The 18,494-nt window shown below is 41.9% G+C and overlaps 1 protein-coding gene across 4 annotated transcripts; it reads left to right on the forward strand.

Moving 5' to 3' along the window:
• The first annotated feature begins 5,246 nt into the window (after window positions 1–5,246).
• Window positions 5,247–13,668, forward strand: LOC133897471 (uncharacterized). Of its 4 annotated transcripts, none has more exons than XR_009905910.1 (12): window positions 5,247–6,082; window positions 6,181–6,341; window positions 9,030–9,090; window positions 9,178–9,243; window positions 9,375–9,460; window positions 10,944–11,001; window positions 11,211–11,423; window positions 11,651–11,716; window positions 11,791–11,870; window positions 11,955–12,073; window positions 12,139–12,305; window positions 13,166–13,668. XR_009905910.1 is itself a non-coding variant. In XM_062338203.1 (11 exons), the coding sequence occupies exons 1-10, from the start codon at window positions 5,327–5,329 to the stop codon at window positions 12,067–12,069; spliced, it is 1,662 nt and encodes a 553-aa protein (XP_062194187.1). In that variant the 5' UTR covers window positions 5,247–5,326; the 3' UTR covers window positions 12,070–12,073; window positions 13,166–13,668. The 4 variants fall into 4 exon arrangements, 1 of the variants encoding a protein (XP_062194187.1); XR_009905911.1 differs by having other exon boundaries at window positions 12,139–12,223; XR_009905912.1 differs by lacking the exon at window positions 13,166–13,668 and adding an exon at window positions 12,476–13,159.
• The last annotated feature ends 4,826 nt before the right edge of the window (window positions 13,669–18,494 follow it).

Below are 18,494 nucleotides of genomic sequence, written 5' to 3' on the forward strand. Positions count from 1 at the left end.
TTCAGAATTTATAACTTTTTTAAAATTTTCAAGATTATTGAATAGCTTCACCAGTAGCATAGATTTAAAACCTATTTTCTTAATAAATCAATCAATATAGGTTATTATTTTATGTGCAATGCATGCTGAGTTTTGTTAGAAGCTAGGTAAATGCATTAGAGCTCTTTTTCTTTTTCTTTGGTGTTTTGAGTGAAAAAGATTTTGAAAAGGTTTTACAAAACTTTGTAGTAAGCTAGTTAAGTATCTTAATGGTTGGAATTCAAAATCCTAGAATTCATCATCTATTCAATTCTTGATCATACATGATCCTTTTCTAGTTCAATTCAAATCTTGTTTAAAGTCAATCTCTCCTCTTTCTCAAATTCTACCCAAATCCAAATTCAAATTTCTTATCTACTCCTATTCTTATTCAACCTCATTTTTTGTTTCTCTTAAATTCACTCCAAGCCCAATTCAAATTCAAACCCTATTCAAATTTGTCTGCAAAAGTTTCTTTTCTAAACCCTAGATATACCTAAAGTATATTTAGGCTCAATCTTGCTCAAGTCCAAACCCTTAGCCAAGTCTTCTAGATGGCCGAAAAAAGGATCCACAAAATTTGCAAATTTTCGCGGAGTCCTGCACAGTCTCATCTTCCCATGAAGTTTCAGAGTTCAAAATGGCCTCAAATGCAAATCTTGACAATACTAAAGTTGTAGATCTCGTTGAGAGATTTGATTTGAACCTATGAAAGTTCCCTTTTGGATAATGAAGCTAGGAGTTATAGCCCCCGAAATTAGTGCTGCACAGATAAGTCTGAGTTCAAACAATTTATCTTGTGGTCCATTTTTTGAACATCAAGATGGTGTTTTCAGAAGTACCAATGCATACCAAAGTTGTAGACCTTTTTGAGTAGTACAAATTAGAGTAAAGAAACGTCCAATTTGGAGTCCGAACGATGGAGATATCGTCCTCAGAATAGAGAGATACGAAAAAAGAAATCCTAACCGACTTGAACTCGAACCTGATTCGTATTTGGCTTAGACTCCACCTCAACCAGCCGCCCCTAGCCCTATAAATATGAGTTCCACGCCCTCTCTTACCCCTATTCCACGCCGTCAAGCCCTGGACATCGTTGCTGCCCTATCCGTGCGCCACCGTTCGCCGAAGCCGTCGCCGCCCGTGATGCGCTACCTCGTCGTCTTCTCTGCGAATCCTCCTTCCTCGACCATGGAAGCAAGATGAGGACCCCTTTTTCTCCTCCCTTAGTACTGTTTTAGTATCATACTAAGTCCTTAGCCAGGCCCTAGCCCTGGCCAAAGCTCGATCTATGCCGCCACGGTCGTCACCGTCACGGACAGCCATGATGTAGCCGATTGGCATCGACGTTCCTGGCCAACTAATGCACCGATCGCCATGCTCTTTCACTAGCGTATGTAACATGATGTTCCCCATAGCCCTCACCTACCAGGTCGGCCAGTAGAATAGCCAAAACCATCGGAATCAAGGTCGACATACCCGCTGTCCGGTTTCTGAATGCGTTTTGTGCGCGCACCGGATTTGCATTCGCATTCCCTCGTCAACCCGAAAGCCGTATAGATGCACCATCCATGTCACGGTGTGTCCCATCGAGTCTTCTACATGACCCTAGGAGCCCATCCCCGTTTGTGCAGTGACACAACTGGAACGTGATTGCCAACCACAGCATGTCACAACCTTCACACATCTCATCTCCACTGATCATTCTTCCTCTCAGGGGATGATCTACCAAAACCCATGCCATAACATTGTGTTCCCCGGATATATGAACATCTATGTTCAAACGATTTCTCAAATTTCATAGCCAATCTCCTGGAACACAAGCATCTTCATTGTTGTGTCTGTTCGTGATCACCACCAAATCTAGCAACAGTCATCGCTGTTTTGCTGCTACCTCGGATGACCCCTTCCAAAACCAACCATACCATTGAGTTAGTCTTTCCGTGTTCTACGCCATGCTTCCCTCGTTTCACTGAAACACCATCGAAACCAGACATCGATGTCAGTGGCCACGCGCCCGATCGCTGTCTTCGACGAAACTTGAACCACCACCGCTACATATAGCAACCTGTAGTATCCTTAACCTAGAAGCGCAACCTTCGGCCTTTTTGATCTATCATAGGTGGTCGAGACTAGACCTCAGCGTATCCCTTCTTTAATCCAAGATGGTATTTGTATAGCATGCCAAGTTAGCGCCATATCATTCTCCTTAGCCTAGTTAGCGAAGTCTAGTCTGCCCTACACTTATTGAATCTTATGCAATGATATTTTCAAGCCTCATGCAGTGATCATTTAATAAAGCCTTTTCCCACAGAAATATAGTTTCGGGAAATCAGTATTTCCTTTTCAGTCTAATCCATCTCCCCAAAAGCTGTTCTCTTTTCATCTTAACTCCGATTTACACGATTCTTGTATCTAAATATTTCTAAAATCTTACCTATCCAACCATAATGTTTTAAAAGTGTTTTAATAATGTTTGATATGTTGTTCTTAGTGTTTTCCTTTGTGTTATTTGTCGGTAGTTCTCGCGATTAGTCGATAACATTCCGAAGCAGTTCGAGGGACTTCAAGACCAAGATTTCGACAACACTGAGCGGTATTGTGTAAAAGGCAAGTATCCTTGATCATCTTGAACCTATGATTTAAACTATTTTGTTTTACAAAATTGCATGCAGTGTCTATCAATATGATGGGTAGTCACCTATGTTAGGGTTTTCCCTAGATTTTCCCTTATCATCCCTTAAAACCTAGATGGTTTATGGTTAGGTATCTTTGGTAGGTAGATTTCTTAGTCATACTTTTGGGATGTTGGGAAGTATCATAATCTTGACTAATGAACGTATGCAACAATGATGGTTAACTTGTTTATGGTCTAGCAACATTGAATCTTAGGCCTTGAGCAAAGTGGTTTTGGTGGTTGTCATGGTTATGTTGTTGGCTTAGTATTTGCTTAAGTAACCTAAGTAAGGACCAGTTCGTGGAGCGACAATCCAAGAAATATCGTATCAACCACGAGACCTGGTATGGGACAAGCCTGGCCTATTAATTAGTGAATTCCAGTTTTTGTGCGTGCCAAATGGAAGAGTGGATGTGTGGGAACGGCTAAGGCCAGAATCATTTGGTTAATGGTATGAGATGTGTAGTAGAAGGGAAGGGTGGAAACATTCTGAAAACTACAAGGCACAAAAGGGGGTTTCTGGGTGTGGCGAAAACCACTTTTGACGGCAGTGAAACCTAGCGGGCATGCACATATTGGATGAAACTTTGTAACAGCTTTGAAGTGACTTTCCGGGTGACACACCACTGACGTGTGTTAAGTGTCTAGCTAACACAACAACATGGAAATCACGACTTATGGGGAAAGCTGGACAACCTCTGTAGAGTGTAAAATCTGATATATCAGTCATGCTTACGGTTATGAGAGACTTGGATCCCACATAATTAGTTGGTTGTGGTTTTGGTTATAGTATAGGGAGTACTAGACGGTTATGGTATGTAAGGTGAGGAGCCTTGTATGTTGGGTGTTGGACTGTATAGGTTACATTTACTTAATAATTGTTTAATATTTTTTGAGTCTAAATATGTTTTTATAACTCGCATTTATGCAAATATACCATGTGTTAACCTATTCTTGATATAAGCCTGCATATCATTATCTTTCCCACACTTGCTGAGCGCGTCATGTGCTCACACTTGTTATTTTTCCTATGCCATGCGCTATGTGTGGTGCTGCTTAGTGAGTGAAGATATTGAAGATTATCAAGACGAGGTTGTGACGTTCTAGGCGCGTGTCTCCTGGTCGGTTACCTGTGATGTTGTTGGGCACTAATGCTTTTTGTTCCGCTGCAGATATCTTTATAGAAGATAATATATGTTAATTGATGTAAGAGTTTAAAGTTTATTTAATAAAATTATTGCTTTTGTTACTTCACCTGTGATGTCCTTATGTGTATTGAACATCTTGGGCACACATAAGTTGCATCTGGTTTTGTCCGTTAAACCAGGTGACAGCGGCACAATCGTCGAAGACGCGTGGGGATGACGTTTTGACTCACCGACAGCGACGATGAGTGGCGTAGCAAAGAGAGGGTAATAGAGTGAGTCCGTTTGGGGGCTTACCACGAGTGGAGTGGCTCTAGAAAGGCTTGGCGATGACGAAAGCGGCGAAAGAGCTTGAGATCTCGTTGGGGTGGTGGTTCCGGTGGCCGGGGAACCAAATCGACCGCGAGGAAAGCATCGGCCTGGCGGTGGATCTGCTGGGTGGCTCGTATGAGGCTAGATAGGATCGGAGCAGCTCAGCGGTGAGCTCCTCCGAGGCGGCGTCAATGGCGTCGGTGGCACTGGGGATTCGCGCGAGGTGGCTCGATCTCGATGAGAAGGGCCTGTGTTTCAACGAGTTGAGGATGTCGGGAAACTGAGGGGGCGGGGGGTGGGCGGCCGAATTATATATGCAAAGAGGAGGGACTCGTGGAGGATTGAGACTCAAGGAGGCGACGGTTTCCCTTTCGGACATGGCGGCGACGGCACATTCGAATTGGATCGGAGACGAGGCGGGCGAAGGCGGATGCTGGCGTGGGTGCATTCAGGCGGCGGGCTCAGCCGAGGTGCTAGGTTGGCTTGCATTGGCGCTCGGGAGGCAGGCCGATGAGATGGGCCGAGGCGACCCAGACTGGTGAACGATGGCAGGAAAACAATTGGCTGGCTCGGGGAGAGCAGGTGATAGAGGGAGCAGGCCATGATTGGGCTGGGGTGAGGAGATGGGCTAGGTTAGATTAGGGTTAGGCTTTTCTATTATTTAGGAATTTCGAAGAGCAAGTAAAATCCAAATAAAATACCAAATCAAGCCTATAAATTTTAGAAAAAAAATCAACCAAGCTTTTGAAATTTTAGAAATTTGCGAAATCTGAAAATCAGGGTATGACAGGTTTTCATAAATTAGAGGACAAATTTTATCTTCCCACCCATTCAGCAGGCAATTTTTACTTCCCTTCATCAAATTCGAAAATGACTGCATAGATTTGTAATTTTCTTTTTTAAAAATATAGAAAAAAAATCCTGAAACAGCAGTCTTACAAATTGAATGCAGCCCAACAAGCCAAGCCCAGCAAGGAATAAGCCTAGGTATTTATTGGGTCTAGCCTGGCCCGGACTCAGCCCAACCCAATTCTTCGCACTACGGTCCGGCCTGCCACACACTCCCATGTGGTGTGGCCTTCCCCACCTCCACTCATGCTCTGCTCACGACTCCCCTCCCTCGTCTCCCCCAAGCCCACAGACCCCTACCACCTCCGACTGCCGCCGCTCTGCCATGGCCGCCGCCGGCGGCCGGCCGTGGCGCGTGATCCCGCGCCCCGTCCTCGAGACCGTCCTCCACAACCACGCTCTCCGCCCGCGCGTGCCGCAGCCGCTGCTCCTCCATGGGCCCCGCGGCGTCGGCAAGTCCACGCTCCTCTTCCTCCGCCTCCTCCCACGGTGGTCCGACCCGCCCCACTCCGCCGCTTTCGTCGACTTCCTCCACCCCACGCCCTGTTCTCCCGCCGCCGCCGCGCCGTGGTCCCTCCTGGCCACCGACCCCCCTCCCTCGTTGCCCGACCTCCGGCTCCGCCTCGAGTCTGCGCTCGAGGGCCTCGCCCGCGGCGCCGTCCTCCGCGGTGCCTTGGGATCCAAGGACGTGCTCGCCGCGCTCTCCCGTTCCCACGGCCTCCGCACCGCGCTCTCTCGCGTCGCGGGGGCCCCCGCCGCTCGCTCCTCCACCACCTCAGTGCCGGCGCTCTGGGGGAGGGCCGTACTCGCCTCGACCCGCAAGGACGACGCCACGTTCCGCATTGGTGAGGGGGAGGCGGCCAACTGCTCCATGGAGGAGAGGGCATACATGCAGGAGGCTATGGGGGCCCTGCGGGTGGCCAAGGAGGTGCTCAGGATGCAGGAGGGGTGGAGGAAGGAGGCGGTGAGGGAGATGAATAGAACTGGGAGGTTCTCGCGCTCACTGGCCAATTCGGCCACTGACTGGCCGTGCCTGTTGCTTGATGTGCTGTCCGGTGCGGTCGAGGAGGATTTCTTCCAGGTAGATTTGGTGCTGGTTTGGTCGATTTTGTGATATTTTACTAGAAATGAGTTGATAACTTGACATATTGTGTTGGTGATTCTGTTGTTGATGTGCAGCCGAAGCTGGTGCTTAACAATGTGGATGTACTGAGGAAGGCGAAATGCGAGGATGAGACAATGGTGCCTGCTGCGATGTACCATGATAGTTTCATTTGGAGGGTGATTGCACTCGGAGCCAATGAACATTGCTTGCCTGTCATTATGGCAACCTCAGATGGGTGAGTGTTTGTGCATTCTGTTCTTGCATAGTGCATACTCTATGTTGGTCATTTCTGTTTTTTAAGGAGCTTAAGGGCCTATTTGTTTTAGATTTAGATTGTAAGAATCCAATCTAGTATGTAGAATCCGCAGACAATGGTGGGCCCATGCTTTTCAACTTGGGTGTACATATCTGTTGCGCTCGTGCCCGCGCGTGTAGCCACATGTGCCCCACCTTGCTCGCGCCCGTGCTGCTGCCGCATCCCTCCAAGCTCGAGCCCGCGCCCATGCCCCGCCACCGCAACCCCTGCCTCGTTCGCGCTTGCGCCACCGCCGCCCTCCATCTCAGGAACGTGGTTGTCACGCAGTCACACACATGGCACTCACACACGTGGTCATCACTCGTGCCTCGAGGTCACCTAGGCCGCTATGCGTGGTCGTGTGGGTAGTGGGTCATGATCTATCGTCGTGTCAATGCCGGTCATATCGTGGCGATATAGGCTTGAGCCGTTGTGAACCGCGGTCACCGGACACACATATAAAACATGACACTAGCTAAGTGTCCATGCGTTGCAACGAAAACACCATCCATATTCAATAAACTCTATTAGCAAGAGAAGGTAGCATATCAACGCACTTGGCTAATCTATAAAATGGCTGTTGAACTACAACATTAAAGCCTAGATCCATGTGTTAACTCGCAATTGCAGCAATAAAAGAAAAATCTAGATCACTCGCAATTGCCTCGACACCGGTAGTGCCCTCTCCCGCGTCATCCCCTGCTGGGCCCGGCTCTGCCCTGCTGGCGCCTGCGCCGCCGCCGTGCCCTGCCAGGCCCGCCCCCGCCTGGGTTGTGCCGCTGCCCTCCATATTGTTGCTTCTAGGTTTTGACGATTTGTGTAGAACTGAGATGTTGACTGCTGGACTTGTGCGTGTGCCATACTGCCGTGTGCGTCGAGTGGGCGTGGGAAGTTGGCATGACCGCATGGGACGTGGGCCGGTGGGGTGGGGTGTGGTCGTGGGCAACTGAGCTGCATCTAGCAACATGGGCTTAGCTAGTTAGCTGAACACCCGATACATACCTAATACATAATACTATGCATAGAAATTTTTTTTGCAAAAAAAATTAGGTGTACATATGTGCCCGTCCATGTCCGTAGAAGCTCATTCTCACCAGATTGTGGATTGTGAGATTTTGCAGTACAATTTGGCTTGTGGATTATAAGAATCAGCTTTTATATTGTGACCGTTTGTTTTTGCTTTTGCTTTTAGGGCTAGAATCCATAATCAGAAGCAAAAACAATCAGGGCCTAAGTGATATAACCTGGGTAGCCTGAATTTAGTGCACTTCAGGGCATAATTGTGTTCACATGTAAAGGGTAAAAACAGAAAGACATGAAGCCTGCATAATTAACCTCGCTGAAGCATAGAAGTTGGGATGAATGCCAAGAGACCTGGCAACACGATTGTTGATAGGTTCACTGTGCACTTCTTAACTGCTGTGAAACTGGCACTAGAGCTTCCTGTTATATTAATGAAGCAGGGGAACATTTAGGTTAGGTTGCAGTTAAAGGAGATTATGGGGCAAAAAGTATACACAAGTTGTGCTCTCTTAGGTGCTTGTCATACAACTGGCTGCAGTATCAGTGTGTAGTGCTTCTTCCACATGCCCATAGCACCCAAGCCATTAGCTGAAAAGTTGGTTACATCAGAACAAAATCAGGTGTGTATATGCTGGAAGAACAAATCAGGGTTGACGTTACAGAAGGATTTCATAGCCGAGATACCGAAATATACTTGCTCTGTATGTTAGGGACCGTATGCTGCAGAAGCTGCAATATCTGGCTTGTGCAGCATGCCAAAGCCTAAAAGAGCAGTAAGGCGTTTGGAAAGTGGATATAGCATAGATGTGCCAGATGCAAGTGATCTAAATTCCAATGCACAACTTTGTTCAATCCATGTGTTAACCATTTCAGTACTTTGTTCACGTCTTATTTTGTACCTGTGCATTGGATTGTACATAGATTAATATCTTACTGCTTCCTCCATGTTTGTTCTGCTGTAGAATTTTGTGATAACTTACACATTGAATATTGTATATTGGACAATTGCTCGAGAGCATACTGCTGTGCTGGAGCAGAAATGTGTGATGCCAGTGCCACTACCTCCAAACTGTTAAAATAGGGATTTCTGAAAAAAACTGTAAGAACTCAAGGAAAGAATAGATTTTTTTTTTCTGCATTCAACTTCTGTTGTAGAAAATTTTAGCTTGAAACAGTGAGTTCATTCAAATACGGATTTAGGTGAATAACCATTTTTGCTGAATACTTGCTAGGAATGAGGATAAGGAATCACCCTTTCTCAAATTCGACACATAACATTCTAGTCTTCTAGAGAATTTGTTTACTCTGGAGTCTGGACTCTGTTGCATTGTCATGGTTTTTTTTTTGTTTTTTTTTTGTCGTGAGCAAATGTTGCACCCTGAATAAAGTAAGCTAGTGACAACCACTTGAATATAGTTGTTTTGTCCCCGTTTTTACTTTCTGTAATTCCAGGAGTTTCCTCCTGGCATACTATGGGTTATCTGTTACTCCAATCCTCCTGTGATGTTATGGGCTTAGGGAGTTCTTTCTGTAAAATAAATACTTTGCTGCATTGTTGCTACATAGAAACTGATGAACTCCTGCTCCCTTTTGAAATCTTTGCAGCTACTATTCTTCTCAAGCATTTGTTGATTTTGGTTTTCCTAACATATTCATTTCTCGTGAGGTATGCTCATTTTACATTTGGACTGCTGTGCCTTTCTTCTCTCTTTCATCTGCCTTTTTTACTTAAAGAGTAATAATCGGATGACAGACATTTGGTTGGACACCACAAGAAGCTAAGCTGCATATGGTTTCTGAATTCTTCAGTGAACAAGAGGTAGTAAGATTTTAGGCCTGCTAATGTTGCCTTATTTTTCTTCTAAAATATGAATGTATTCTGTTTCTTTAGTTTTCTCCCTTGTGCAAATTCTGTGCATAATTTATTTCTGATTTTTATTGAAGTTGTAGTGGAAAGTTGTAGACGAGGTTCTTGGGCCAAACCCACGACAGTTATCTGAGATATATATGCTGAAGCAAACGGTGAATAACCCAGAGTAAGTAACTTGCCCACTTAGTTTCTCATTAAACTTTGGTTGTTTTAATCCAGGCTGACAGTATCTTATTCCTAAATATATTTTCACTATCATCTCTGATGTATTTTGGGTAAGAGTCTTCTTCAGGTTTCCTGCTATTAATGAATAGAAGGAATACTCTGTGCTTACTTTGTAGACTGCATGCGTTTTTTTGGAATCACTAAAAAGATGAAGTGATCAATTCTAGATGCTTTTGTTCTTTCCAACAAATTCTATAAGTTCAAGGTTTCAGTCTGATACTCTGATATTTGAGTTTTAACTATTTTTAATCGTAACAGGTTCTGTGACTTTTTTCTATTATACCTACCAAAGGGATTTTTTTTTTGTCTCTTCTAATTATGCCTTATCTGTGAAGTTCGAAGTCTTTATTTCAAGCCTTTGTTATTCTTTCTATATTCTTTAGCGGATTTATGGTTTGCTGTTAAGTCTCTCGGGTAGCACAGTTTCATAATATTTCCCGGTTTTAAAGCTTAAATGTTAATATCATCCCTCTTGGTTAGATAGCGGATTTGGTGCCCCTAGCAGCATGTGCACCGGATATCTGGGCCGGCCAAAAGACTCTGAGATTCATGGGCCAGCTGGTACAGATACTGTATTTATGCATATAGAAATTTGCATTACATTTTTTGAACTGTACGATGTGACAACTTGAGAGCAGTAGAAGTGTCCAGACTATCGGCAGGGTCATCATGCGGTACAGTCCTGTCAATGCACAGTATGGGTACTATTTGAGTGTAGGCCTACAGACCTGTGCAGCTGCGGCCATTTGATGCAATGGTAAAGAATTAACATGAATATGCACATTTTTTTTCGCACATAAGTAAATTCTAGAAATTGTTCGATAAATGAGGATGCACATATTTTTGAGCACACAAAATATTCACAGATGTTCAATACAGGATGGTGCGCATATTTTTTTGTAAACAGCAAAAGAAAATACGAAAATTTCGACTATACAAGGGTGCCCATATTTTTGTGCAAAGAAAATATCTCGAAAATTGTTCAACACATGACGATGCACATATTTTTGCACAAGGATGCATATTGTATCGTATGCCAACAACATAAGAATAAGGCCCCACTTGTTTGTCCTCGGTTGGAACGGCAGAGCCGTCAACTGTCACAGAGAGATAGAGAGAGGGAGATAGAGATAGGAAAGAGAGAACGAGAAGACAGGGAGACAATGGGGATTATTTTATTGGATGATGATGGAGTGGTGGGCCCATATGCTGCACAACAACCTAATATACATATAATTTCATGGCACCGTATATCATATAAAATATTTTCCCTAATAAAGTCTTGCATGCATCTCCATGCTGGTTGGAAGCACAGGATATCCAGTGCACATGCCTCCGCTAGGGGCACCAAATCATTTCCTTAAATTCTTTACTGTGCATGCTGCAATCACTCTTATCGCTATTTAATCTCCACTGCGTTACAGGGTTCTGCATGACAGAAATATTGAGGAAGTTATTGATACATACCTGGCACACTTGCAAGTAAGTAAAGTTTCAATCAGAGCTGAAAGCTGAGAAATATATGCTATTTGAGATGCCACCTTCTGAAATTCAAAACTCTAGTCAGTTCCCCTTTCAGACCTGTTCTTTGATCACCATTGTGTACTTCTATTTCAAATATCAGTAGTCGGAGAATTCAGACGAAATAAGAAAGGCAAAAGTATGACTGTTGTTTCATTTCTTCTCACCAGGTATCTGTTGTGAATCCAGCAATGGAGACAGCATTAGGAATGCTGCAGAAGTTTGCCTCTGATGTCAGTGAGGGTAAAGTACCAGAGAACAGATTACCTTTTGGTGCACCTTGGAGACATCCACCTCGGGACGGCAACCCTGACTTGTCCTATAAATGGGCAAAGATTCAGCTAATGGATTTTGTCCAATCCTTTGTAAACACTGAGTTTGGGGTAATAATATCTTCTTTTAGAAGCCATGCATTCACAAAGTTTAATGAATAAGCATTGAACAGTACTGGAGAAGTGACAACCTTCCCTTGTTTCCACTCATTACAAACATGCTTAGAAAAGACAAGATGATATATGTTCAAAATCCTTGCAGAATCTATTACACATTTTATATAATCTATTTATGGAAAACTGGAGTTTTAGAATCTTCTATTTTGTGTATTTCACAGGTGAACTACCTGTCAGATGACAGCCTGGAAATATTGGATGATCCTGCAGCAGTTGCCATGATGGAGGTATTTTGATAAAACACTATTTAATATTTGTTTAATGATATTGATATTATGATTACAAGGTTGCTGTTTGCCAGGTTGGTTTGCTTTATCAACAAAGAGATCCATCCTTTATGCGACCAGTCACCCGTGGGATTCAGCGTTGTCTTGCTAGATGGTTTGTTCTTGTACACCTTACATGTTGTAGTATGGAAAAGATGTTTTGTGCCTTTATGTCATTATTTTCCATTGTTCCGTCTAGGCTTGCTCAACAGAGATTACAATTGAACCTTCAAGAATCAATATCATACTTTTGGCAACGTCTAATACGTGGGCGAAGCTATCGTCATTTAATGAAAGAAGTTGGCTACAAGTAAAGAGGTATATGAGAAGTTTACATCATGTCATTTTGCAGTGGGGGATCTTATGCTTCATTTGTCATTCAGGTTATTTTTAAGAAAATATTCATGTGCCAAGAAGTGATTCCAATGGATCAGGAACCAGTTTTCAATTTTGATGTGAGACTGACAGGTGACTTTGATGGACTGACATTTTTTAACATCCATTAGAATGTTTCAAGCATAAATGATTTGGTGACCACTCATATTCACATGTAAGTCGATTGGCCTGTCATAGTAATTTGCTATATTCCTTTCATTGAGTGAGTATAAATCACTATAGGTTGGGCGCTCCCTTTTCCTCTTATGAACTGCAGTGTTTAATTATTTGGTGTGAAAAATTACTGTCCTGTATAGGCCCTTAAACTGCTGCTGCTGTATTTAGGGATAATTCCTCACATGTCACTGGATAAAACCTAAATCCATGACACGCCACTGTCAGTGATTGAGGTGGGCCCTACGCGTCATAGACACATCGATGGCATATTAGGGATTTGTGAGTTTTTGCGGTGGCATATAAGGAAATGCCCCGTATTTATGCATCACAATTACCATGGCCTAATATGAATTCAATCAAGAGAATCCACAACATGACACTCTGGTTGTGAGGCTGACATGTTGGTCCCAGGGTATGTTGTAAATATTTGGGCTTGTTCAGTTGCATATAATGGACTGTCGCAATAACAGCATAGAATTGTAGCAGTTCTTTATCCTTCTAGCAGATCAAGACACAGCCGTCAAATAAATTTGCAGGTAGTTATATTAACTTTGGTGCCTTCATGTCTGGTGGTGGTGCGTATGTCAAATGTGAATATTTGAAAAGACCACAGTTCAATTTTCCAAAAATATTATCACAAGCCCACAAATGTTCAATTCTTTTTTCATCTTTTTTTCACTAGATGCGCAGCAACAAACCATCCATATCTTTTACAGTTTTACAACACATTGAAGCGTGAGTGATGTTCCATTATGGCTTAAACAGGCAATGGCATTGGTGAACATACTTCAATGTTTGGCATGGAAATCTGCATAATAATATCCAAGGGTTCAATCGCTGTTTTTGTTTATGTTTCAGTGTGGCTCGGAACCGTGGTATCATGCTTGGCAGAGGTGGGCTGACTAGTTTTACATTTCCTGCTGTTGACAAGGAATCAATCTATTGATGCCAGAGATTCTAGTTTTCATTTATATGGTAATCGCTCAAGTGGGAACAGGAGCCGACTGAAAGGCGCTCATAGAGTTGGCATACTCTCAGAAGCGCAACATTTTTACATGTATCATATTTTTTTGGGACACGGTGCTGTATTTTAACCAATGCTGAGTTCTGAGATACTGTACTCATAATTCCGGCATCTACAGGTTAGTAGAATGAGAATGCCTAGCATACCAACCAAACAGGAGCTAGCCAGTCGAGACCAGCAGTGCTTGGCCGCATTGGCTCCGCGCGTGCGTGTCCGGTCCTGTGTCCGCTGCGCAGGCTTGTGCGAGCAATAGTGACGGCACAAGCGGCGAGGCCACTTCTGGCATTGTTCTTCGTTTCTCTGCATCCGTTTGAAAGTAGGACGCTTTTGACTGGGTGTTCTTGTCTAGCAAATTGGTACTACCTCTGTTTTTTTACTTGATATCTAATTTTTACTGTAGTAATTTTGATCTTACGTTTTTTTATAAAAGATTTATAAATAACTAAAACTTTCGTATCATTAGATTCATCATAAAATATACTTTATTAGTATTAGATATTTTTAAGTATTCGTAATTTTTTTAAAAAAATTAAGGTTAAAATTGCTACAGTAAAAATTGGTGACAAGTAAATTAAAATAAAGATAGTATTGAGTATCTTAGGAACTGTTTACTTATTTCAAAATATGACATGGTTTCTTGCTTTTCCGATGTCAAATTTTGAAGGTGCGTGGTGGTTGTACCTAATGACATGGTATCTTTGGAGTCTCGTGTGTGTGTTTGGTATTGGAACTTTAGTGGCCAAGGTTTAGTCAGTGTGAGGTACCTAATGTCCTGTCATGACTATATATATATATATACCACCTAAACAAACACTTTATACTCTTTTATCATTTTTAGTATACTCTAATACTAATTCTAAGATACTCTAATATGAGTTGTATGAAAAAAAATTCAATGTTAACCTTTTATTTTTGCTATATACTCTTTTTTATATATAAAAGAAGTATATACGCAAATTATGATAAAAATCATGGAATTTCATAAAAAATTTCGTGGGATTTGTATTGTAGTATCTTGTAATTACTAATGAAGTATATTTAAAGTGATAAAAAAGTATAACACACGTGTAAAAGTGGTATATGAGAGGTGGGAGTACATACACCCAGGAGTACATACTAGTTTTTCCTATATATATATATATATATATATATGACCCATAGGTAGGCTTGCCTAGGGTTCAAAATTGTACTGGATTCCGTACTGTTCAGCTGCAAGGTCACAGCCATGTGATGTGAGCCATTTTATCATCTGCCATCGAGATTCCCAACTTAGGTATGCAGATTCTGTTGCGCCCTTCCTTGGCTGGACGTCTCCTGGTTTGGACTTGAAGTAACATTTTTTTTAAGTAAATTCCTTGGTTAAGTTCTAGTGGCAAATAAGGAATTTACTCGATATTTTTAGCATCTGTCCGTCCAGATATCAAACTGCACTCCCCCACTGATTTATTCTGGAAACCTAATCGGTCAACTAATTCCATTTTAATCTACACAACTTACTGATAGTTTATTAGACTAAAATTATCCTATCTCTCCGCCGTTTAGCTAATGCTTATCCCACTACTATACATGTGACACCTAGCACTAATAGTAAGCATACACCTTCATTTCAGAGGGGTTCAGTTCAGTAGACTAGCACATTTGGGACTGAATCCTCATTGACGCCTTCACTTGAGGCTGCTCCAGTTGAGAGGAAATTAGGCTTTCTTGTTGGATTGAATTGATCCAAAGGTATGCAGTTCTATTCTATTTTTTATTGGAGCTAATGATTTACTTTCATTTAGCTGTAGAACTAAATGAACTTTAGCTAAAGTAGAGGTCATTTTGATTTTGTTTGGATGAAAAATTATTTTAATTTGAATATTTCCATATTCTTCTTGGCTTAGTATTTGCAGGATCCAGCACTTAACTTGATCTCTCCATATGAATACTTTTTCTTTATTTCCACGTTATTGCCATCCTTTGATCTTATTATCGCAATGATCAGCTCAAAGTACTGCTCCTAATGTAGACCTGGAGTTTATATACTGTAAACAAACCCAAAGTCTTCATGACATATGTCGTCGCGGTAACTTACAATCTATCCATTCTCCTATTCTTTTTGTTTGGCCGTGAATGGTCATTGACTTTTGAGGGTTTGATGTAACTCCCAACCCATCTTCATGTTCTAGCATTAGTGCTCCTACTTCCAAGCTGCTGGTTCCATTGGTTATAGGAGCATGAATCTGACCAATAGTGCTGTGGGATTTTTTTTTAATTTTAGTCTTTTTAACTAATATTTTATTAACAGCACGCGGGGAACTAAATTTTCAAAAACTAGCATCTTTTATCACATCAAAGTCCTTGGCGTGACTCTTCAACGCCATCATGTCAATATATATGGCGTGAACAATTTGATCACGCTAGCATCTGCCCTGACGCCTTTACACGTATAGCCGACGTACCATTGGATGAAGAGTACCAGGTAGATTCTAATTTTTCTTCTTCTCTCTTTCTTTATTTGGAGAGTAGAGTTGCCCTGCTCCAAAAATTCATGATTTTTGTAGGTTCTATAACTCATGATGAGTCCATTTTAACAGAATTTACCTCAATACCCCATGTAGGTTTCAAAATAAAAAACACCAAAAAGGGTTACTTTTAAACTTCTAACAATTTTTAAGGCCACAAATAAGTTCCCAAAAATGTTGGAAAATTCACTAATATTCTTCTCATGTGACATAATAATTTTTAAAATTATTTCCGGCCCTAGATTACTTTGATGAAAAGTGAGTTCTTTGCAATGCTCCATTTATATGTATTTTTATTATTTCATACTATTTAGTCTTGTAAACGCCCTCTAAATAATTAGTAATTATGTTCAATTTTTCTTCAAATTTTGCCAGTGCTTAATGCAGTATGTACAAGTCCTATTTGCAAACATGCAAATCCAATAGAGTCATAGAATTTGAATTATTCAATTTTGAATGTTGGTATATGTTACAATTTGTATTATAACAGTAATATTTAGGTGACTTGGGAAGCCAAAAAGAATTATCATTTGCTGTCTAAACCTTACCAAATTTATTGTATGGATAGTTCAGAAAATGTTTTAGCTGAACCACACATATGATTTTTAGGAAGACTATTACATTGTAAATTGCGCATATTCAAACATGGCTAAGTGTTAAGGCTAACCATAACCTTTTGAGACTACAAGGTGAATTAGGCATTTTGAAATGTACATTAAATTAGCAAATAATTTCAATTTTGTCAAAAGTTGACAATTGATAATGTTAATGTCCTTAGGGTCAAACCATGAGATATGTTCATCAAGAAGCTATACACAATTTAGGTTACATTGAATGAAACAGTGATAGTCATTATCCATGATTTGTACAATTCATTCGATTGCATAACATGAATTGACAACACCCTCATAAACTGCAACTACTGATTCTAACTAATATAAGATTACATCTCAAGTAGAATTCTCAGTTGCACCTAATCTGATGCTTGAGAGGTTGAGATTCAATATTTAAATTTCGTTGTTCCATTGTAATATGGATCGTTCATTTATTGTGAACACAATAAATTCTGAACAAATTTGCCAAACGCCTAAAATATTTTAATACTTGTGTAGCAATACCTTGACCTAGCAAAAATTTGCGGTGCATCCTAGTTGTAATATTACTGTTTCCTGACGTCATAAGAGTTTTTGCTTTTTAAATTCAATGGTTTTTTTCTCTTATCATTGTAGACCATACTACATAAATTTGCATGACGTTTTAGGAAGAAGATGGAAGGAACGATCAAAATCAAAGCATGTGACAGTAACACTTGCATTCATACAATACAAATTTCTTTAGTGTGTGTTTGCAATTATGTCATGTGGTCATTTTGTGTCTAAAGCCTAAGTTAGGATAGATGTAATACAAAATTTTTGAGAGAGGAAAAAAAAAAGAGATTTGACAAAAAATTTGACTTTTTTGATCCATTGCTCGTATGGACGATCGGAGACCGTGGTTGCGTTCATCTCGTCGAGATGAACCTATTTTGCTATTCATATGTTCGTTCCGGGTACTTTGTGACCCGTAGCAAGCTCAATAAATTTAGACCGTTCGTTGTTTAAAAAAAATAAAAAAATAAAAATGGGGATAAGTACTGGATGGATCGGTCCTCAACCCGATCCATCCAGACTCTTCACGCATTCGCCTCTCTCTCTCTCTCTTTCTCTCTCTCCATCGCTGCTGTTGTAATACCGGATTTTTGGGAGAGGAAAAAAAAAGAGAGAGATTTGACCAAAATTTTGACTTTTTGATCCGTTGCTCGTATGGACGATCGGAGACCGTAGTTGCGTTCATCTCGTCGAGACGAACCCATTTTGCTATTCATATGTCCGTTCCGGGCACTTTGTGACCCGTAGCAAGTCCAATAAATTTAGACCGTTCGTTGTTAAAAAAAGGGATAAGAACTGGATGGATCGGTCCTCAACCCGATCCATCCGGACTCTTCACGCGCCCGTGTTTCTCTCTCTCTCTCTCTCTCTCTCTCTCTCTCTCTCTCTCTCTCTCTCTCTCTCCTGCATGCTGCACCGTCCCCGTCGCCTCTGCACCGTTGTGTGCCTGCGAGCCAGGCGCCGCCGTCGCGTCGTGCGCTGCCGTCCGCCACGCCGGCCGCTTGCTGCCGCCGGGTGCTACGTCGCCGGCCGCCGTCGCCACTGCTGCGTGCGCTCGTCGCCGGCTACCGTGCACCGCCGCCGGCCGCCGCGCGCTCTCTCTCTCTGTGTGTTTAGACTGGGAACCACAGAAGCAAGCCAGCAGCAAGAGCCGGCCGAGCGGGAGAGAAGCCAGGAAGAAGAAGCCAGGAAAGAGAAAGGAAGAAGGAGAAAAGAAAAGAAAGGAGAAAAAAAAGGAGAAAAGGAAAAAAAGGAAGGAAAAAAAAAGAAAAGAAGAAGAAGAAGAAAAAAAGGGAAAGTTGGAAATTTCGTAATTTCATCGGATTCGTCGTCAATCCTTCGAAGGTGATTTCTCGGTAATTCCTGGACGTTTGTGGTTGAATTAAATCAAATCAATCAGTTCCTGTCGTATCATTTCATGTGATCAATAGTCTGATTCGTTTCGATAATCATTATTGATTCGATGATACGAAGTCCGAGTCGAAGTATTCTTTTCGTTCATTGGAGCAAAG

Source organism: Phragmites australis, chromosome 17 (genome assembly GCF_958298935.1).
Source record: "Phragmites australis chromosome 17, lpPhrAust1.1, whole genome shotgun sequence".
Classification (NCBI taxonomy): domain Eukaryota; kingdom Viridiplantae; phylum Streptophyta; class Magnoliopsida; order Poales; family Poaceae; genus Phragmites; species Phragmites australis.